The sequence below is a fragment of the Oculina patagonica genome, chromosome 9, assembly GCF_052425735.1.
Source record: "Oculina patagonica isolate OP01 chromosome 9, crgOcupat, whole genome shotgun sequence".
NCBI lineage: Eukaryota > Metazoa > Cnidaria > Anthozoa > Scleractinia > Oculinidae > Oculina > Oculina patagonica.
The window spans coordinates 16,696,313-16,720,454 of record NC_135766.1 but is presented as its reverse complement, the minus strand read 5'-3'; the positions used below and the strand labels follow the sequence as shown (position 1 = coordinate 16,720,454).

The window sequence follows — 24,142 nt, the reverse complement described above, 5'->3', positions numbered from 1 at the left end:
AACAGAGCTTAAAATTTCAAGTACAATTTTTTATGACAATAGCAATATGTTTATACTGGACAAAAAATATTAGAACCTTAAATTTTACTTTTAGATAGCTGTAAACCAAAAAAAATGTCTGTTATGTACACATCAGTTCAGCCTGCGTCGCAGACAGTCAATTTTTGGATTTGTTTTGAGCTGGCGTTTAAAGAAGACTAGTGAATATTCAATTTGAATCAGCATTTTTTTACTGTATATAATTGCGCTTTTGACGGCGCTTACAAATAGTCAGAACTGGCCGGCCGGTGCAGTGGTTGTGAATGTGAAATGGACTTTTTTCAGGACATTTTCCCACAGATCCACCAGAACAGTGAATAACATTTATGCATTGACTGATATCACAGGACAAAACTGACTAACAACGGAATTCTGTTCCCGAGCATACTGGTCTGGCCGGCCAATTCTGACCAATGGTAAGAGCCAATTTGTGAAACATTGGTTAATGCGGTTGATTTTTAACACTTTTTTCCAGAACATTTTGTTGAGACGTAAAAAAGTGGTAGTCATGTGTATAAAAGAACGTTTCTGAAAAGAAATGTAGCGAATAGCTTTGCATTAGGACAAGTCTCCAGTTGTCATTGTCTCGCCTTTTATCAATGCACTTAATGTCATACGTAGCAGTATTTAAAAAAAAAAAAAACAGCCTAGTCCTTAAGCCTATTCCCTACTAAATTCCCTGTATGGGTGTTCTGGCTCGGTCAAACCTGGACAACACTGTGAGCCGTGACGTCATCCACTCCATTCCAGACTTCGCGCCGACAACGGGACAAGTGTGAAAGCCTAGAGACTAGGATGGTATTTATCCTTTATTCCCCAAGTAATTATCAAATTTATTCTAACAAGATACATAATTGTGAAAACTTAATCATACGATTAATTAACAGCGAATGCAAGCAATGAAGAGAAATTTGTATGTTGACCCTGAGGATTAGACGTGTGGTTTAAACACATTTTCAAAAATATACAGTTGACTCCCGTCTTGCGGACACCTCGACCTAGTCAAATCTCACTATAACGGACACCTTCGGGAGCACATATTGCTATCCGCAATGTAGTGAAAGTCCGTAGCAGCGGGAGTTATTTTCAGTAATTCTTATTCACCTGGACTTCAACTCCTGTCCGTAATAACGGGGTGTCCGTAATAGCAAAGTGTCCGCAAGGCGGGAGTTGACTGTACTAGGAACACCCAGTTATCCCCTGATTACGGACATGAATTGAAGTCCCAACGAATGAGAATTACTAAAAATAACCCCCGCAATTACGAACTTTCTTTATTACGTACACCAAATTGTAATCCCTAGCTGAAGTGTCCGTTAGAGTGGAAGTTGACTGTTAGTGCAAAAATGAATTGCGTGATTGTATCAAAGGTGTAGTTAATTGTACTTTTTGATACCTTTGTTTCAATTTCAATGTCATTAATTTTCCTTCTTCATGTTTTTCTGCTAGGTTTATAAACGTGCTAAGACTGTAATTATTATGTAACCTGTGTACAGCCGTCCCGCTCCGTTCCGCGATTCTTTTGAGCGGAGCGGGACGGCTGTACACAGGCTATTATTATGCTACGGTTGTATGAATTAAAGAAATGCTAATTAGAAGAGAGAGGATGATGCTTCTTCGAATTGATCTTTAAGTTACCATACATGCACTAACAATACATTTTTGCGCATAGTTATTTTCCAGACACCTTATAAATTAATGCCTCTTATTAGGTGTAAATATGATATATGTACACAGTTTATTAATATCAAGGAAGAATACTAATAAACATGACGACACAGAGGGCCCTCACATTAAGTTGGAGGACGAATACTAGATATCTGGATATTGTTTCCTGCTAACGCTCCTTTTGTTTTGTAGTGGCCATATTGAAGTTCAATAATCAATCCGCGCCATCATTCCTTGGGACACTCACTCCAACAATTGTAACGTGACATTCTGTTACGAAATTCTCAGAAATGGAGAACCCCCTTTCCCCAAAAGCAATGTTGCAAAATAGATGGCAACAGAAGGCATTGTTTTTTAAAGGTACACAACATTGTAATGGCGCGGGGAGGGGAGGGGGGAGAATTGCTAATTTTTCCCCTATTTTAAGTTTAAAAAAATGGCAAGTGTCCCAAGAATTGTGACGCGCGGATTGATGCTGAACCGAAAAATCCTCGGGAACATCTCGGAGCTCATAAAATATGACAACGCACTAAATTAATCTCGGCGCGCGATCGGACAAGCGATCGGATGCCAGAGAATAGGCCTTATGCATGATAACATCATAAGCTCAAAATTCACCACCAAGCCTCGTTTACGCAAATTATGCGCATCCTTTCGCCACCTTCATGCAGTTTTCACGTGGGTATTCTTTTCATCTTTGCTGCTTTGGGAATTCGTTCATGATAATATTTATAAGTTTGCACTTTGAAAGCGAGGCTTGGTGGTGAAACTAGCCAGATTGACGTAAACATGCATAAGGGCTATTTTGCAGTTCAACCTGCAATTAACGGTCCCTTAGGGCAATGGTTCATCGACAGCTTAATACAGGATCAAGTAGAACTTGTCGATTTTACGTTTCCACTCTTCCGGTGAAGCTATAAGCTATAATTGTCCTAAAGGAGATGGATTTTATTTGGATGTGGGTGGTTTAGCGATATTCTATCGTGCGAGCGAAATCGAAGAGCTTTGGTACTTCGAGTCTGGCCGAGGACAGCCCAAAAATATTTTACTTCTTTTTTCCTTTTATTTCTATTTTGCACTGACAAAATTACACTGAAAAACAAACAAAACAGATAAACAAACAAAAGAGTCAAAAGAAAAACTGTCGTAAACAAACCAAAAATCTTTCTGTTAATTATTCCATTTCAGTTAAAGTGATGCTTCTCTTGGGAGTTTTTCTTTCGCGTGCGCTTGAATGCATTATTTTTTACAAAGATTGATCTAAAATGGGCAATTTTTTTTTACATACGCAGCTAAAAAGGTCTTTTCACCTTGCTAGTTTGTAGCCCCTTTTTTTCAACGTTTTTGCTTGTTTACAAGCTAAAAACGTAGAATAGGGGTTATGTGAACAAAATTTGGAACCACATATTTGTAAACTCTCAAGGGACTTTTTTTATTTCTCAAGGGACTGTTTTAATTTCTCAAGGGATTAATTTCCGCTGTGGGTGATCACTTGCGATCTCGTGGGAAAAACGTGACTTGTCACATTTACAAACGTTATATAACAATTTTAAAAGTGACATGTAAGCTTTCTTATCTCAACGCACATATGTCTGAAAGGCGATCTATAAAAAGCGTCGCACAAACAATGGATTTCGTAACTAAAACACGAATAAATAATCACTGGCACTTACATCGTTTAAAAATTACAAACGTCAAAAATAAACCATACCAAAAAACTCGCTCTTTTCAAAGATATTATTGAAGTTAAAACAAATGCAAGAGATGGGGGCTTCTTTTAGCTTAGGTGCGGTTAAAAATTCGTCATCAGCCTAGGTCGTTAGGGACGAGATTTCGCGTTGACAGCAATGTTGCATGAATCGGCTTTACAACATGCGATCGTATCTACCCGGCTATAACAATTCAAATATGGCGTCGCAAAAACAAAGCGTGGAACGCATATTTTGCTGTTTCATTTGCTAATTTCGCTGCCGTAATCGACTGCCTCGAAAGGTCCTTGCAAGTATAGAATTGTCAGATCTCGGTGAAATTTGCACTGTTTATTTGTGTAATGTTAAGGAATATGTGTATAAATACCCGGCGCGGACGAGCCATTTTTGACAAAATTATATGGCTGCATTTCCCCCGCGAAGATAGGAAATTGTTCAACTAAACTACAAAGAAACTGTAATGATAAGTTCGAAGAACAATGCACAGGATAAACCTTCGACTCATATTTCATGCAAAAACGTCCATATCTCGAAGAGACTTTGATTTAGTACACTAATTTTATCACCACAAAACTTAATTTTTGCACGCATTGCTTGCCTATATTCCGTTCAGTAGACAGTTTCTGTCTCGTATAAATCAAAACAAACTTTATTTAAAGAGGCCAGGGTGAAACCACGAGAAAATTAAGGCTTTAAAACTATGTAATTATCTAGACGGCATCACTAATAAGCTGGCAACGTTTCCCGCCGCACAAAGAGTCGTGCCAAAAAGAGACGATCGATGGCGACCATTCTCGTTTCCAGAGGCGGAGAATGGATGTCGACATGTCGCAAAAATAGCCTTGGGTTGGTTGAGAGTGACCGCCACGGAATGCCCCCCTGTAGCGCAAGTCAGACTTGTATCATGTATGAATATTTATTATCATAAAACTTGTGCGTATTCTTGTATTCACAGTATACTCAAGGAAGTTAATCCACATCAAGTTAAATCAAAGTAAACTAAAAGAAAACCTTTTTAATTAGTAATAAATGTCGCCATGTATTAGCTTCAGACTTTTGTTAGAAATGCCTTTCAACAGTTAAAGTGGTGCCGGGGTATTCTGCAATTTACTTGTAATTCAAGTCAAATTTCTCGCTTAGATGATAATGTTTCAATAAACCTTCTTGACCTTCTTAAAAAAAGACAATATTCTTAATTTTCCCGATGTCGCATTTGGGACGAGCGCCCCACCCTGTTAAAAATTACATTAACAGTCAGTTCTTCAGGCGAGCTGGATAATTTTAAAATTTACAAACACAGACCTTTCCAGGTGCAGCTATCGGTTTCATTAGCGACTGATTCATTGTCAATCTTTGTAGTTAAGAACAATAAACGCACAATTTATCACAATACCACAGGCTGCGAAGAACAACAAACACTCTAGGGTGTTACGCACGCGCGCGCAGAGCTCAATATAAACTGGGCTCGACATGTGACTTTCGACATCATAAGAACGCTTTTCTGGAACGGCTGCACGGAAGGAAGCTAAAAAGCATTAAATTTCCTTTATTGTGGTAACAGGAGACGATATCTAATGGCGTTTTTTCGGTTATTCTTGTTTCGCCAAGGTAAGATATTCTTTACTCAAGCGAAGCGAAAGTAAACATTATTCAAGTCTGTGTCAGAAATCGAACGATGTAATTTACCTTGTGACATATAAACCTCGTTTTCTTTTCTCTTTTGTAAGCTAATACGCTTCGCCTTTCCAACCTGACTGTAAGAACTTGGAAAAGGCTTACAAGTTACCCCTGAAGTAACACTGAGATACTACGCAATATTAGAAAATGGCGGCCCCACGGCGCTTCGATGTTTATTTTTGATTTTATAGCACAGGGGCTCGTGCAATTGGAAGATAAAGACTAAGAACTTATTTATTTTCTCTCGTCGGTGTTGACAAAAAATAAGAAACGAGTTTCAAGCAATTACGCCGTCGATAAATTTCGTTACAAGCGCTAAATGTAGCCTGTATTCGTCGTATTTCGTTCACTTTACAACTGTAATATAGTCAAATGCCCTGCGTTCATCAAACTAAATGTCAAACGGCTGAAAGCAAGCCTCGCCATTATCCTAAGTAGTGGTTTCAAGCTTTTAAAATTTTATCGAATTACAGTACATGGTTATTGCACGCCGCTGATAAACACTTTTAGAATCGCTGCCATTTATTAAATAGTGAAAAAATGTGGTCCTACAGTTTAATGAAGAATGCATCGATTAAAAATCTTTTCTATGACTACGATATGTTGCATGACTTGAAATTTAAAATACTTTCGTCTGCAACTTATTATAAAATTTGTCAATAATTCCGGATATGACATCCAAAACGCGTTTAAGCACAATTCATGCTCCGTCTTCAGGTTTAATCTTATTTCTCGATTTATTTTTCCAGTTGAAATGTGAACCTCTTATCTTGTTAAAATCTGATTAATAAAATCAGAAACCAACATCAAGACAAGTTAATTAATGAATACTATGCCAGTATAGGGGTGTTAGTCCTCTACTTAAGCTTATAATTATAAGCTATGGAAGGAGGACGGAGACAATTGGATTTCAAATGGTAATAGGACTGTTAATTTAGTCTGTAATCTTTTTTATGCCCATATACACCTGTGAGGCCTTTCAATTGGGGGGGGGGGGGGGGGGGGGGGGGGGGGGAGTAGTCATGTTTTAATGCTGCATATTGTTTTCGAGGAAATGTCACAGTGACTGTTATTTTTCATAGTGTGGGTAAATACTGCAGTTGCTTCAAGTTTTCCTCGCATGCTTCTACATCCTCTACAGTAATGGAATGGATTGTCTTCCTTCTCCATTCTAAGTTCATTTTTTGCTGTATCTTAGCAGTTTGGGTCATGGTTTGGTCTTAATCGAAACTTTACCAGAACGTTTCAAATCAGACTTGTTACCAGAGAGTCCAATCTGGTAAAGACAAGAGGGGAGAGGACGGTGTCTTAATCTCAAATCTTAAGCCTTTCTAAAATCATGGATATGAAACAATGTAACCCCTTTAATAGAGTGACCCTATTTGGAATCAAAGTCTCTTCGAGATATCGACGTTTTTGCATGAAGTATGAGTCGAAGGTTTATCCTGTGCATTGTTCTTCGAACTTATCATTACAGTTTCTTTGTAGTTTAATTTAACAATTTCCTATCTTCGCGGAGGAAATGTAGCCATATAATTTTGTCAAAAATGGCTCGTTCGCGCCGGGTATTTATACACATATTCCTTAACATTACACAAATAAACAGTGCAAATTTCAGCGAGATCTGACAATTCTATACTTTAAAACTGCAAGGACCTTTCGAGGCAGTCGATTACGGCAGCGAAATTAGCAAATGAAACAGCAAAATATGCGTTCGACGCTTTGTTTTTGCGACGCTATATTTGAATTGTTATAGGTAGACCGCCGTTCAATGTGTTCAAGGCCGTATCGTTACGATTGCTCCATGAAAAAGCACGAAAAAAAAATACGGATATTTCCGACTACTGTCGGAGAAAACATTGCGTAAACAAATCGTTACACTCAAGCTGCGTTTTGTCTAGGCTCGGCGAGGGTCGGATATCAAGACCCAGGATTAAACAAAAGCCACATATACAGTGAATGCTTTCGAATTATATTTGAAGATGAAATACGAAAGAATTTTGCTGTCTTTGACTGAAATTCCACTCGAACTGCGTAGATACTATCGCATGTTGTAAAGCCGATTCATGCAACATTGCTCTCAACGCGATGTAAGTGCTAGTGATTATTTATTCGTGTTTTAGTTACGCAATCCATTGTTTGTGCGACGCTTTTTATAGATCGCCTTTCAGACACACGTGCGTTGAGATAAGAAAGCTGACATGTCACTCGCAAGTGATCACCCACAGCGGAAAGTAATCCCTTGAGAAATTAAAACAGTCCCTTGAGAAATTAAAAAAGTCCCTTGAGAGTTTACAAATATGTGGATCCAAATTTTGTCTACTAACCCCTATTCTACCATTTTTGCTTGTAAACAAGCAAAAACGTCGAAAAAATGGCGAAATGACAGAATGTCACTAGTTTGCGTGCGGTGAGCCTCACCCCAGTTTGCTTGGGGTTATCTTTCACTCCAGTTTGCTTGTGGTTAGCTTCCACTCTGGTCTGCTCCCAGTTAGCGTCGCCATTCCGTTGATAGTATTTTATAAGCATGTTGTTGTGTATGTTTAAATGATAAAAACAATTGTTTATCTTAGGTTTTTGCAGTTTTTATTTATCACATACAAAAACATATATTATGATTGATGAAAATAAAGTTTGTTAATTCTTGCATCTCACAGGAAATCCTTTAGAAATTCAAACTTGACAATGTAATGAGCTCAGTGCAGAATAAAGCATCATGGAGTCATCTACTCAAGAGATTTCAGCTGCTACCCCTCGGGAGCTTGACTTATTTGGAGAAGAAGCTCTGGAAGAAATACTTGAATCAATTGAAGGTCTGCGAGCACAAATTGACCAGCTGCAAATACATTGTGAAAAGCTATCCACAGAAAAGGCTAAAGTGGATCAGATGTTAATTGATAAAGAAAAGGAATGTCATGCCATGAAAGGGCAACTCCAAGATGACATTAATAATCTTAGGAAATTAAATTTACAATTGCTTTCTTCTCAGAACACATCTCACAAAGGTACAGTATTACAAAAATTGATGTGTAAAATGTCATGTTTTTTCAGTAAGCCAGTAGCTCTCTGGGATCTCTATTATCAATAACCAATTGTAAACACCCCCTCTATTGTTTTCTAGGGCTAGGGGTATAAAAAAAAAAAAACCGACTTTTGAAGGGTAACACAATTACTGGTGTCCCAGTAGTTTTCATTGTGGCCCTGAATCCCTGATCGAATTGGAATTTAGAAGTGTTGGTTTTTGTGGAGGGAGGAAAACCGGAGAACCCGGAGAAAAACCCTCGGAGCAAAGACGAGAACCAACAACAAACTCAATCCACATATGACGCCGGGTCCGGGAATCGAACCCGGGCCACATTGGTGGGAAGCGAGCGCTCTCACCACTGCGCCACCCCTGCTCCCCCAATGGTTGTGACCTGTAAGTTATTGTTTTAAGAATCACTGGGCATGTTTTGCTCTGAGAGGTATTTGACCTGTTTTTTCCTAAATAGCAAATCGCGTGATGTCTACAAGTTATTTCCTTTCTCCTGACATGTCTTGTGTAAAATGTCTTGTCCCTGATTGTGCTACAGGTCATTGTACAATGAAGGCTTGACAGTTTTGCCTAGTCTGTACACATTTTGGTGGCTATTCAAAACTTAACTTTAAACCACCATTACAGTCAACTCCCACCTTGCAGACACCTTGCAGACACCTCGCTTCTATGGACTTTCTCTATTGCGGACACTAAATTGTGGTCCCACAGGTGTCCATTATTAATAGTGAGAGTTGACTGTACTTGGTATTTTTCTCGTATTATTCAGATGGTATTATTCTTGTATGTGTGTGTGTGTAAGGGGGGGGGGGGGGGAGAGCTATGCTCTAAGAATAACTGCCAAATGCTATTATGTAAGTAATCTCGAGTGCCCAGCTCATACAAGCACTGCCCTTTTGGGTAGGGGGGAATCAAAATGGCCTAATCGTTTGCACTGGACTCTGAGTCAACCAGTCTGGGTTCAAGCCCTTGCCGGGGTGATCATTTTGTGTTCTTGGGCAAGACACTTTACTGTCACTTAAATGCCTCTTGCTACTTAGTTGTATCAATGGGTACTGGAAACTAGTAGGGTGTAACCCTGTGAGATGGGAGGAGTAAAAATATTCCTAGTTACCTAAAACAGAATCTGTGATAAGCTCCCACAGTATGCAACACTTTGGCCTGTTGTGAACTTTTTAAATCTTTTTCTTAACCAGTTTCTTTTTTCTTGGCAATTGCCCATCTGATATCTCATGTTCAGTTTAATTGTTTTTCTTCAAAATTGATGGAGAATCATTAATTTTGTAAATTTTTTTTGGTTTCAATTGTTTTCTTTTGGCCCCTTAAATGTACTTTTTAATAAGGATTTAAATTAATGTTAATTGATGCAAACTAAACTAAGCTTGTTTGGTGAATGTGTCTATGTTTAGTAGCATGTTGTGCACAACATGTGCTGATGTCGCTAATCATGTTAACTTTTAATTTTAGGTGCCTCCGATTTGAGTACTTCAACAGGCTTATTGAAGGAGATCTTTGATTCTGAAGAAGTCTATCATAAAAAATTAGAAGCTGAATCAAGGGTAAGAGTACCCAGAACTGTTAAAAAACAACTCCACTGCAAATGTGCAGCCATAGGCTTTCCTCCATCTGCCTGTCAGTGTATTCTTCCTACATGTACATTTATACCAACAGCTAACTTGCTTTGGCTATAAGGAGTAGAATTTTTAAGGTCCAATCTAAATTGTATCAGAGCATAACAATTATCATCTATAATTTGCCCACAAATCTATTCAACATAAACCAAGAAAATTATGTACAAAAATTAGGTATTTTCTACTTATTTTATCATTTTCTACTCTTCAGGAGATACAAAAAAGTCCGAATTATGGTAACATTTTATAATTTAAAAAAATGAAATTTTACCAGGGTTAACACATAGATTTGAGGTAGATGGTGATACAAACTACATTATTACTTAAAATTAACCAATTCTCAAAGACTTCTATGGAGGCAAGACAAATACAGACATAAAAACTGTAAGCTTAGTCAAAAACAAATTGGCTACAATAAAAATTACAGTGTGATGTACATGTAGGTGACATAGAAAATAATTATTATTATATAAATAAATTATAAAAAAAGTACATAATGATTTTTTTTCTCTTGTTGACAGGTGGATGCCCTTCAGTTAACATTACTGGAGAAGAATAAATACATATCAAGCTTAGAGTGGCAGTTGGTTGATTCTGAGGCAACGATTACATCAGTGCACGCAGAGAGGGACCGTCTCGCTCTAGAGCTAGACTGTGCTTTAGCCAGAGAGCAGGAGTCAGATCTGCATGTGCTCGGAGCTGTTGGAGACATCTCAGGCTACAATGATCCTTTAGAGCATTCTGATTATGGCTTAGTTGAGTCGGGATATGTGGACGACATGCCTGTGAGGCGTGTCAGGAAGCAGCCTCGTAGACACCTCAGTGACTTGACGACGCGTGGAACCTCTTATTTTGATGATTTTGGTGCAATCTTGGCAGGGCATGCAAGCCTGTCGGACTATGATGTTCCAACATTAGCCGAAAAAGAGTCTCGTGGACTTGGAAATCTGAAACGAGCAACTAACTTCAGCAATATTAATAATCTAGATGAATGTGAGAAATTTGATAAAAGAAAACCACATTCACCAACGCTGCAAGGATGGGAAAGCTTTGATGACACAGATGGAGGGCTTTCTCCTGCATTGAACAAAAACAAGTGGGACAGGTTTGCTGATGCTAGCAACACAAAAGAAGACAAAGTCAGTGAAGCAAAGGGTGATAAGGACGACTTGTGGACCTTTACCCCAGACAGTATCATCAATGTATCTACTGGTAAGTGCAGCTGTCACTTTCCACAGTACTTCAAATGTAGAGTTGTCACACAGGGCTCGAGACTAACGGTAGCCAACTAGCCAAAGGCTAGTAAAAATGCAGTTTTGGCTAGTAGGTTTTGGCCTTTCACTAGCCAAAATGGTTAGTGAAAAAATCAGGCATTGGCAAGAAACCACATTTATTAAAATCGTCTCTCAGAGAATATAACTAAGTAAACTGTTGACATTATAGAATGTGAAGCTTTAAACAATCTAGTTGACAAAAACTCATGTACATGTACAATTTTTATAGTGAAAAACAAAGCCCAATTTTGTAAGAAAAAAAACATGAAGATTTAAATGAGGTTAAATGCGATTTTACAAAGTTAAATATTAAGCAATTTAACCAAGTTAACCACAACGAGTGGGTAGTCAGCTGTCCCGGTGGTCAGCGGTTACTAGCTCTTGTCAGGCCCAGTGCTTTGCATTCTCGGACATTACAGCTTGTGTCAGGTCTTCGTTCCATGGAGGGTTTTCAGGGATGTTTTGCGAGTTTTTTTCCCCTCCCTCCCTCCCTTCCCTGCTTCTTGTTATTAGTTATTCATTTTTCCACTGATTTAATCAGTGTGACGGGTGTCTGTGTGTGGGGGCTCATGGCTGTTTTGTTGGGATTGCCAGCCTTGGCAGCTTTATTCTATCTGGGGAGGGCCGGCTGACCTCAGTGGAGGCCCTCCCCGGGTATCCCAGGCACCCATCCTCCATATTTACGAGGCAGGGGTTAAGGAACATTTTACGGCTCAAGGTTCAAACAATATAGCACATTGTTCTCACCCTCCCCCCCCCCCCCCTTTTAAAGAAGAACTATGCTTAAAAATTGTGGCTTGTAGAAAATCAGTTTTGGCTAGTGAAATCAAAGCTGTCACTAGCCACTTGGCTAGTTAGCAAAAGAGTTAGTCTCGAGCCCTGTCACATGAGCCTTGTTGTTCATTGATGATAATTATTGCTAATCTGTGATTTAACGTTAACATTACAAGATTAATATATATTATGCAATTTACAAAGCAAAAGAAGGTTAAAAATAATTTATTATAAAATTAAAATATTGAAACCAAACGTTTTCTGCTGTTTGCCATCATCAACCCTGACAATGGCAAACAACCCTGATGATGGCAAACAGCTGAAAACGTTTGGTTTCAATATTTTAATTTTCTTGCCATTAATTATTTGATATTGATAGCTGTCAGTAGTAATGTACTACACTCTGAGGCAAAAAATTTTTTGCCTTAGAGATTTAGTACATAACTACTATCAGCACTGGATTCCAAAAACTGAAGCCAAATCTGAAACCAAAACTGAAGCCAAATCTGAAAAACTAAATCTGAAAAACTAAATCTGAAGCCAAAGTGAAAAACCTAAACTGAAATCAAATCTCAGAATCAACCCTAGGTCAACCCAAGGTCAAAAAATGGAAACCAAACCTTGAAGCCAAATCTATAAACTAAACCTTGATTAAATGATAAAAATAATCTTTGATTATTTTTGACAATATTTAAAAAAATCTTCTTATACTCTTTTTCAAAATTTTGGATACAGTGCTTTTAAACAAGCCTTGAAATCATAACTGAAATATCAATCTGGAAAACCAAGCGAAGCCGAGTTTTATGATGTTTTTGAAATTTATTTCAAAATCTCTTATACTCTTTTTCAAAATTTTATATACAGTGCTTTTAAACTGAACGTCTTATATTATATTTTCAATATAATATTTTTGTATTTTTATCAGATTTTTGAACATGTTTTTATGTAGGATCATATTTGATATAATACCGAGATCAGTACAAATGTTAGCTAATCTTTCTGATTGTTCCTTTTCACTTAATTGTAAGAAATGTATATTGTCCTTAATGCAATGTTTTTCTATAATATTCATCATATCAACAAATTTTTTTTTGATGTAATTTGATGTCATTATAATATTTATTATACATTATTTTTTATATCATTTATAAAGTGCATTTAATCTGATTTTTTGTTGTAAATGATGCTGTTATTAATATGCTTTTGTGTTAAAAGATGTCTCCATTTACCGGCTAGTTTATAGTTATAATTATTACAAATGACACAAAACCATTCCTTTTTAGAAGCATATACTCTTTTCGATCTTCTTTTTGCATCCATTTTGTCCTTTTCAGTAAAATATCTCCGGACTTCAACCATTTATATATATATATATACTTTAGAAATTTTTATATGGTTTTATGCGTTTTTTACTAAAAGTTATATCAGTAATATTCATACTAATTTAAAATATAATTTAAAATCATTATATGTGTTCTTTGATATCGCCCTTAAGGAAAAAACGCATAAAACCATATAAAAATAAAATCTCTTTGTAATATATATATATATGAATGATAAAAGATTTATAATTGGTTTAACCTCGGATAAAAATGATAGATCGAATGATATTAAAATAATTGCTAAAATCTTAGAAGATGAATTTAATTTCAAGCACATGGTATTTAATCAGCCAAAGAGTGTAGTTGTTATGGATGGTGGTGCTAACCCATGGGCTGATTATATTGAAGCATATTTTGATAATTATAAAGATACTAATTACGTAATATCAAATTTGTTTAATTTAGATATTGTCGAAATGCTTTTTGATAACGGCTGTAGTATTATAAATATTGATACCTTTTTTTATAATGAAGACCAATTGGATGAAAAATTAGTTGTTGATAAATTCAATGTTTTTTTAAAATGAATGTATGTCCTAAAATATTTTTTGTAATCAAATACTGATTTATAAAAATATTATACTTAATATTTTTATTTGCATGTGTAATACTTGATAATTGATTTTAAGGCACTCTTAACATATACTCCATAAATAAAATTAAAAATTGTTTATATATCTTTCAAATCCTTGATTGGAATCCAACTGTTGAAGTCATCACTGTATCCTTTCCACTTAACTAAAGCTTGTTTCTTTTTATAATCTCTACGGATCACTTTATCAATACGAAATACTTCTTGTTTTGCTTTCAACATTTCAGGCTCATAAAAACTTCCTTGTATGTCTTCATTATTGAGATCTTTCAATTTGAAAGTAATAGGATTAGTGTATTGTATCTTATCGATTGTAAAAATTTCTTCGGTCCAGTTTGGGGTGTACCCTTTATCGAAAATATTTCTTTTATATTTCGATATTCGAACCTTATCACCTATTTTGAATTTCGGTTTCGGTTTTGATGTTTCCATATCACCGTATAAATTGAAATATACTAAGCCTTCATTCTTTTTCCTCGAGGCTTCTACAGGTGTCATTTTAATGCTTGAGTGTTTGGTATTATTATACTGTTTTAACAGCTTGGGTAGCATATCGAGGTACGTCGTATTACCTTGAGCAGTGAATTGTTTCCACATTCGGGTTTTAATTGTTCTATTCCATCGTTCGCATACGCTACTTTTCTCTTCATTTTCGGTTGAGTATAGTGTTATACCATTCTTTTCCAAAAGCTCCTTCATATTTTTATTGTAATACTCTTTCCCTTTATCAGTCCAAAGATATTGAGGTTTACGTCCCTCTTTGAATATGGTTTTGAATGCTTGAGTTACAGTTTCACCTTTTTTGTCTTTTAGAGGCACTATCCAACCATATTTACTGAAAACATCCAGTACCATGAGAAGATATCTATATCCCTTGTTCCATTTACTAAACTGTTGCATTTCGACCAAATCCGAACACCATATTTCGTCAATATGATTCACAATAACACGCCGTCGAGTAAAGTTCCTCTTTATTTGCGTGTGTAATTCATCAGATAATTTTTCTTGCCAGTTTTCTTCACCCGACGGCTTTTTACGTTTTTTGACTTCTTTTTTTTTATACCCATACCTACTTTCGATTTACCAGCTATTATATTTCGAGCCAAAGCATGTCCCCATTGCCTGTCTTTCCATGGTATTGCGTCTAAGGATTTAACCATTTTCTTGTCTGCTTCATTTTTGCACTTTACTTGATCTTTTGAGGATTTATTTGCACATACGCTGTAATCTACATCATGTTGCATGCTGACGGCATCTGTTTTTCCTGTTGGTTTTTCATATATCTCCAGTATTTTACCTGTTTTTTGATCCCACTTTACCTGTTTCTCTAAAGGATTACCAGGTCCTGTATACCGATGACCAGGCATTACAAAACCCTTTTTTGGTGCTACTTTTAAAATAGCTTTATGGATATCGATACCTTCACCTTTGATGAATTTACTCTTTTTGTTTTTACAGATTGAGCAAATTGATTTTTCCATAAGTCGGCCATTCTTTGCTTTTACTTTTTTAGTATTGATTGAATTTGTTTTTTTATTACATGAAACGCAGTATGACAGGCACATATATATTATATGTTAGATATTAATCACAATAATGATTAACCCATTTGCCATTTTTATATTCTGTGTAATTACATGATGGATTAAATTTTTCATTTGTATATGCTCCAGCGGGCTTCCAAAAATTAGATGTCTGAATCCCGCTTTTTTTATTAAATATACCTTTAGCAAAGTCACCGCGCCAATATTTTTTAAATAGATCTTTATCACCTCCGGTAACTGCCATGATAGCCGATGCTAAGTCTTGAGCCTGTTGGAAACCGGGAACCTTTTGACCGACCTTTTTGTTAATCGTTTCACCAACTCCTCGCCCCTTTTTCTCACTCACAAAACGAGTTTTAGTGATACCACAAGAAGCGCATTTCGATTTGAGCATTAAACGATTGTTTTTTGTTCTCACATATTTTTCAGAACTAGGAACTGAATTAGTTTGTATTTTTTCACGTAAACAATAAGATTTAGTCATTGTATATATATGAGTTATATATTTCTGAAATAATGTTGAATGAATTTCTCATTCTTCATTGTGTCATATATGTCAAACACTTCCAATAAATTATAATACGAATTCCCCTTATTCATTTCGTTGAGAAAGTATAGACAAAAGTATCCGCAGGTGGTAGTCTTTATGCTCTGGATCTGATTGTTTTGATGTAACAATGTTAAATTCTTCTTTTTTGCGTGATCTACTATGGCTTGAAATGGGGGCATACCAAAACTATCAAAATAATTGATTGCCTTATCTTTGACATACGTAGCAACCCAATGACTACCACTCAGATATGACGGTTGGAGATTGTAAATGAATATTCCTAATTTGTGATTATGTGGCACAGTCTCGTCTCTCATTAGTACATCTTTTATCGGTATATTCAAATATAAACACCAGTTTATTAAATCAAAATTACTCATTGGTATATTCTTATGGAATGTTGGCTTTCTTACTTTCTTTTCGGTTTTAAGATCTTTTTTTTTGGAAGCAACAATCCACCTGTTCTGAGAAATTTATCATATTCATCCCAAGAACCAATGAATGGTGTCGGTGTGTAAGCTAATACATCTTTCTTACTTGGTAGTCTGATATTTCCCCCATCCTTCTTTGTTGTGTTATCAGTTGTTGATTTGTTAGTTGTTGACCTTCTTGATCTTGTTTTCGTTTTTGGAGCACTAATTCCAATCATTGGAAAACCAATTCGCGGTGCCCCATGACCGACCCTAATGACCTTTCGAATTTGTGTCTTCGAGATGTTTAAATCAGATCCAACACCTAACTTCTTAGCCTTATTCAATTTTTTGATTTGTCGTTGAGTTAGCATTAAACTGTCATTGCCAGTCATATCTGAATTGCTTAAGCGAATAGTGATCTCACTTTTATTTCTATAAGCAGTCAAAAGCTTCCTTCGCTGTCCTTCTGACAGATTCACTTTATGAGAGTGATAAGTTGTCATTACTTGTATATATATTATATGTTATATAATTTCTTGTTTATAAAACGTATACAAAATAGAATGGTTTATACATAATATTCAATTGATTGATTTATACAATAACCAGCTCATTCCCCACCTTGTCAATGACGATTGTCTCATCATAAAGAACGATGGCATGGACGTTGAAAGGACTATCTCCCGCACTATTAGCGTTTAGTTTATATCTGAAGATCAACTGCTTTGGGTCTCTAGTTACTCGCTCTGCTTGATATGATAAATCAAAAAAGATAATAGAATAGAGAGAGTTGTAATTTGACAAGTTGAGTTGTGTACCGCTGTTGTAATCATTCTTTCTCATACCATAAGACATCAAATCATTGAAGATCCTAACTTTGGACTCACTATCATATTCGGTCTCAGGATAAAACACTCCGTTGCCGTATTCCAATCGGCATGTTGTCAAATAACTACCATTCCCACGGTCAAGATTGATATTGAAGGTATCAAATTCATAGGGATTTTCATCTGCATTGTTTGATTTAGCTCGTTGTAGATATACAAAGATAGCCTTAACATTATCAATACTGGATGAGATCTGGAAGAATCCACTGCTATTCGTTGGTGCGGAAACCTCATACATTTCGCGCATATACGTCCAAGTGTTCTTTACCAAGAAGGAACTAACAAACTTATCATATAGGCTGTCCTTTGGAGTCAATTTTGGGACCCATAGAAGGAATCTATTAAGGACCACTCGTCCATCAGCTACATCATCGGCCTTTTTAAGTAATTCGGCGTCATTCTGTAACTGTATATTGAATTGGAGTTGCATTGGGAGTAACATTCGACCTTCCAGCTCTTCAAAGAAACTGTAACGATTTAGAGGTATAACAACATTGACATCATTGAGACCTGTCGTCAAAAGTCGCCTAGCCTCAAACCCTGCATTCTGATTAGCATTTGCTATCCTATGGTCGGTATCTAGATACCAAAGACTATTTTTTGCTACTGAACGACTAAAATCGTCACTATATTCGAGGAGATTCTTAACGAAAGTAACTTTATGGAGATTATCGGTATCATAAACGATTTTTCCTGCTGATTTAATCATCATGTGGGCAATCAATGAATGTGCTCCATTAATAACTGTGATACGATTCGCCCCCGTGGTTGCTCCATCAGCTAACATTTGCACCTGAAATTGCACCTCGAAATACGCATTATACCAATCGTAGAATGAACTTCTATCGTTAATCGTGAACTTATAGCCGTTTTTAAGTTGGTGCTGACCGTTAGCTGGGACTCGAATTACATCATCGAGTTGAAATCGAACCAACTCATATCTCTGTAAGTATTCGCTTGTTCTAAAAGACATATATTATTATGTTACATAATTTTGCAATTATGTACCAATTTTTTTAATCATTTTATTCATTTTACTCAACGCCTTCTTTTTACACCTGATCCTGATATTAATCTATTAATGATCATATCAGTACTTTCATTTTTCTGTTGGTGTCTGACAGGTGAGGCATTTACTTTCTGTAAGATTGGGGATAGTGACTTTTGCCCAGCATTTCCCTTCCTCATATTCCTTAGCCTTTCCATTATAAGGTCTCCGGCTTTTTCTGATGCCCTTTTACCCAGTTTATCACCTGCATGAGAAATACCTGATTTTATTGCCTTCTTACCTAAGGGCTTGACAATTTTTTTAACAACAGACGACATAACACTCATCATCGGTTTGAAAATGTTATCAACGATAATCCCTGACCCTTTGTGCTTATATACAAATTTACCAAATTTTGGATGGTAAAACCTCTTGAATTCATATGGTTTCATTATATACTATTATGTTATATTATTCTATCCTTTTCAAAATTAATGAAAAAGACGTATCCGCTCCATTCAGGTTAATTAACCGTCTCTTCCCATCTGTGATGTATATTCGAATGCTACTTATCTGTTGCTTATTAACCGGGTTATATGTGACCCTACGAGGCTCGATTGTAAACGAATAACTCGGCTGTAGTACGCTGGTCGAAAAAGTATAAATGATATCCGACTCTTCGCCATCGACTAAAGAAGTATTGACTAGATCGCAATGTACATTTAATATATCGGTATCTTGGCTTAGATTTGGGACTCTTGGACCAATATTAACCGCATCCTTTAATACCTTTTTATCAAACCCTATAAGGTCGTTGAAATTGCTATGCGTCAAATCAAGTTGATAATTTTGAGATAAAGTGATTGTGACTCGGAATGTTGTTGAATCAAAATCAATAGAGATGGGATATATAGGGTTATCATCATCCCCCGTCTTAGTAATCTCTTTAATATATTCATCAAATTCAGAATAATTCCAAACACCTGCAGGGAAAGTTATGTCTTCAAATTTATTCCCATTATCTGAACTATATTTAATCAGCTGATTACCATATGAGGGATTTACATTAAACCATGTAAATGACATGTTAATAATACGATTGAGACCTATCATATATTGGTAATTGCTATCCAATGTTATAGGCCTGTTGAATTTAGTTGTAAAATTTTGAGGAGTGTTATTCCCTTGATTTTTAACACTATATGATGATAATACTAACTCACGATCCATATATATAATACAGTTACATAAATTAGACTTTAAAGTACAGATTATATATCTGTTTATATTGTTGTTTATTTATAGTAGACCTTTTTAAAAGTGTGTCTAATATAGCGACTCCCATATTTCGCATTTTAACTGATGTGTTTCCTGCGTTTATTGAACTGATGATCAATTCCAATTTTTTGAGAAGCTGTTTTACATCGTTAAAAAATATAACATTTCCACCTTTCTGATTTTTTCGAATACCAGAACCTTTTATCGTTTTGGCTTTACTTTCGTAATGATTGATGTAGTCATTTAATGCAACTCTTGCATTGCTTATTCTCTTATTTTTAATCTGTCTTTCCGCTTCAGATATAGTTCCCCTATTATATTCTTTAGTAACATTCGCCTTGAAACCTTTCAATTGTCTCCGTTTATATTTGGCTTTCTCTAAAATCTTATTAAGATAGTTCTTGGTTTTCTTTGGTGTCATTTCAGGCTGATCTAATTTCATTTGCACTACATCATAATCGTCGATACCAACGTCTTCTAGTATTTCACTTACTTCATCATCAGCATCTAAAGCATAATCAATTTCATCCTCATCGTATTCAGGAGGTAATTCATCTTCATATTCAGGAAAATATTGGGGATCAACATAAATCTCCTTATTTCCTTCTAAAAGATCTTTTAAAGATTCTTCATATGTTGGTGGTTTCGGTACAATCTGTTTTTCATTTTGTGGCATTACAGGCTCATCAAATAAATTATCTACGTCCATATCCTCAAAAGGATCAACTTCAGGATAGTAATCTGGAGCTTCCATTTCACCTCTCATCCCCTTTTTGACACGATTTTTGGGTACTTTTGCTATCTGCAAATTACTTTTAATTACATCATCTAATTTACTTGTCACTGGTTTGAATACCTTCGAAAATGACTCTTGGCTTGTCTGCTGACCGATATTATTTTGTGTGATTGCATTTTTAACATAATTGATTTTATCGCCCAAATCAGATTTACTCTTTGCAAGCTCTTTCCATCTAAGTAAACTCATTTTATTTTATATTATTACGTTACATAAAAAATGAAAATTGAATATAAAAATCAACATTTAACATAGCGTTTAACACCTTGTTGAACACCGTGTTTAACACCTTGTTGAACTGAAAATAATATACCCATATAATATAATGAGAATACCGAATTATGACACTGAAGACGATATGGCCTCAAACTTTAGACAACTATACGATTTCATGCCAAATCAATGTTTCCGGATGTTGATTTCTTCTCCCTCGGGTGGGGGTAAAACCAACCTTTTACTTGATATGATATACCGGCTTTTGTTTTATGATAAAATATATCTTTATGGGAAAAATCTTCAGCAATCGAAATATCAACATCTTTTCAATACCTTTGAACCCATTAGACAAGAGGCTGGTTATTCTGTTATTGAAGCAAGTAATGATAAAATAATACCGCTTGATAAAATATCAGATGAAGGCCAAAAACTAGTCATCTTTGACGATTATCTCAATACGGGATCAAAAAATGATAGCGAAATACGCAACTATTTTACAAATTCAAGAAATAAAAATTGCAGTTGCATTTATTTATCTCAAAGCTATTATAATACCGATAAAACAATCAGATTAAATTGTACTCATCACTGTATTTTCGAATTCCCATCTAATAATGAACAAGGAATGATTTGCAGAGAACTTGGAATCAGTAAAAACGACTATCTCAAAGCAACTGCAGACCCATTTAGCTTTTTATATATTGATAAGCCACGAAAATTCGTAACTAAGAATTTCAATGAAAAAATATAATATAATATAACTGATTGATATAATATGAGTTACTCAAACGGTTTATTACAATCAAATAACACTAATATTACACCAATTAAAGGCCCTCGAGGTGAAAAGGGTGACCCAGGAGTCGGCTTTGATGTTACGCCTGAAGGTAATTTCAATTTGAATAAAAAGAGAGTAATAGGGCTAAAAACGCCTGATGACGTTGCGATTGATGATTCAATTAAAAATTATTCAAGGGATCTCGAGACGGCCGTAAATAAACGATATCTTAACCAATTCTTCCTTAAAAAGAACAGAAATGAAACAGTGTTTGATTGTGCCGGCCTTTCATTGCAAAATACCGAAGTGTATTATCCAAGTTTATATAACGATCGATCTGTACCAAACGTAGGCTATGTTAGTGTTGAGGATAACAAAGTAAGGACTGAAATTGATACCAAACTTGCTACTAAGGCTGACAAATCGTACGCTGATAATACATATTTAACGAAGAAATCAGGAGGTGTCTTAGCTCAAAGCCTTCAAAACAAAGCAGACAAATCGTACGTTGATAACAGTTTTTTAAAGAAGGTCGTAGGACGCGTTTTGACTCAAAAAATTCAAAGCAAGCTTGATATTCACGGTAGTAACATGATGCAGGCAAATCTCCATATGGGTGGGTATAATATAACCCATCTAAAAAACCCAACCAATGATACAGACGCTGTAAACAAAAAATATATGCTTGATCATGTTGATAGCAGTCATATAACTTCCGTTGGCCAAGAAAACACGTTTGCCCATATAATGGCCGATAGTATCAATCAATTAAGCGAGGAAGATGATATAAAGTTAGGCAGTTTAATCCATCATCCGAATTCATACCATAAGATCAATACGAAAGTTGTAGACAGTAAGCTGGTACTTGACAGCAATAAAGGATACTACTCAAGCAGATTAGGTATCAATGTATATAGTTTACCAATCAATCGATACACAATGGTTTTCGAGCTATTTTTTCCAGCTGAAATAGATCATGATAGTCTAGATATCGATATTGTATCATCAATCGACAACATCGACAAATCAACTACGCGAGTTTATGATGGATATAGTCGAACAATAGCACAAATTAATAAATATCAGCAACATCCTAATAATTATCTCTATGTTGATATCGTTTTAAAGATGAAATCAGGGAACGCATATGTCCCAAAATTACAAACATATATCGTGATTTATGGAATAAAAGGTTATCAGAGTAACGTTGATCCTAGGATATACGATCAGCTATATTATGTTGAAAATGATAGAATAGCTTTCAATGCATCGATTGATATGAAAACAAAGGCTATTTATGGTATTAAACCAGCTACTACTAATGACCAAGCTGTTAATTTTGAACAGTTAAAAAATTTTCGGGACAATTTGAAGTCTGATCTTGAATTAAAAATGGATAAAAAAAGAAACATCAGCTATTACCATAAAATTTTCGAGTATTTTTATGATCTAACAGATCCATCTGAATTCATCATGTCAGATAGTAACGGTGCTGTAGTGTCTGGATTAAATGGCAATCTTGTCTTTAATCCCACAAAATTGTTATCAGATTTTGATCCAAAAAAGGGCTTTATGAGTGGTTTCGAAATTAATTTAAATGAAAATGTCACTGAATCCGATGACTGGACTATATATATGGTATTTAAATATGACTATAAATCCGCTGAAAGAATTAAAATTAACTTCGACAATGTTAGTAGTTTTTCCTATCCATGGGTGAAAGTAGAGTCTAATAAGTTATCACTCGATTATGATTTAGATGTATCTTATGAGCAAATTAGAGATGGTTATATAGGTAAATATTTGAATCTCTGGTATACTAAAATAGGTAATCAATTTAGAATAGGTATTTGTAATAACGGCATTAGTCTCGATAAAATTTTCTCGGGGTATACGCTGAATGCATCTAGCCTTCAAATTTCTTCAGGTTACTATATACAAAGAATCGGTTTTAGTAAAAATACATACCCGATAAATGGGCCCATCTATCATAAAATTCAATTTTTAGATAAAACATACGATGTATTCTTTGAATAAATTATCTAACTCCAACGATTTTATCTAATTCACTTATATGAAAACAGTGAAATTGGTTAGCAATATTATTGATTCTATTGATAGATTAATTCAAAACATAAGGAAGCTGTATTACACAATAAAGAACAAGCGCAATGGTAAAATAACAAAATGATAAAGCAAAAAAATCATATATAACTAATATATATGACTAAACATCGAAAATGCATATTTACATGGAACCATATATCAAGCGAACTGACTGAAGAACAAATTATAGAATTGAAAGCTTATTATCAAACATATCATCGAAAATGTTGGGCTTATAAGCAGGCTGTTAAACGTTTCAAAAAATGGAAATTATTAGGGAATTCATTGTCTATTCTCTTTGCATCCGGCTCCATTTCATCAAGTATTGCTACAGGAGGTGTTAGTTTGGTTGCAATTAGTACAATAGCGCTTTTAATACAAGGCTGGATGCATCATCAAAATCTCGATTTAAAAATTCAAAATAGTACATATGCATATCAGAGCTACCAGCATTTACTCAACTCAATTAAAAACACGATGAGATGCGGTGATTACAATCCGTCTAGCGTCATAATTTCAATGAAGAACATTGACGATTATGTGACGGATACCTGTCCGATAATCGACAAGTACCTACGAAAATATGATAAGAAATTTATTGGATGATCCGATTTATTTCGCCAAAATTTAATGACAAAATCTCATTCCAATACAATCGATAATAGGCTAACGTTTTCTTGCTTTTGCTAATTTTGATAAATTCACAAGGTAGATTCATCATCAAAAAAAGCTGTTTAATTATGAATTTGGTTGATATAAGTCTTTTTCTACCTTTGTTTACAACAGGAATAGCGCCGGATTCGATA

General features: G+C 35.4%; 1 protein-coding gene across 2 annotated transcripts in view; it reads left to right on the top strand.

Annotated features, from left to right (window-relative positions):
• The first annotated feature begins 4,088 nt into the window (after nucleotides 1-4,088).
• The window catches only part of LOC144666958 (uncharacterized), a 32,447-nt gene continuing 12,393 nt past the window's right edge, over nucleotides 4,089-24,142 (top strand). Inside the window, exons 1-4 of one of the 2 annotated variants that reach the window (XM_078528409.1) lie at nucleotides 4,089-5,024; nucleotides 7,751-8,098; nucleotides 9,595-9,686; nucleotides 10,280-10,970. In XM_078528409.1, coding sequence (XP_078384535.1) covers nucleotides 7,810-8,098; nucleotides 9,595-9,686; nucleotides 10,280-10,970 — 1,072 coding nt within the window. In that variant the 5' untranslated portion in view covers nucleotides 4,089-5,024; nucleotides 7,751-7,809. The remainder of the gene's footprint in view (nucleotides 5,025-7,750; nucleotides 8,099-9,594; nucleotides 9,687-10,279; nucleotides 10,971-24,142) is intronic. The other variant, XM_078528408.1, reaches the window with a different exon arrangement.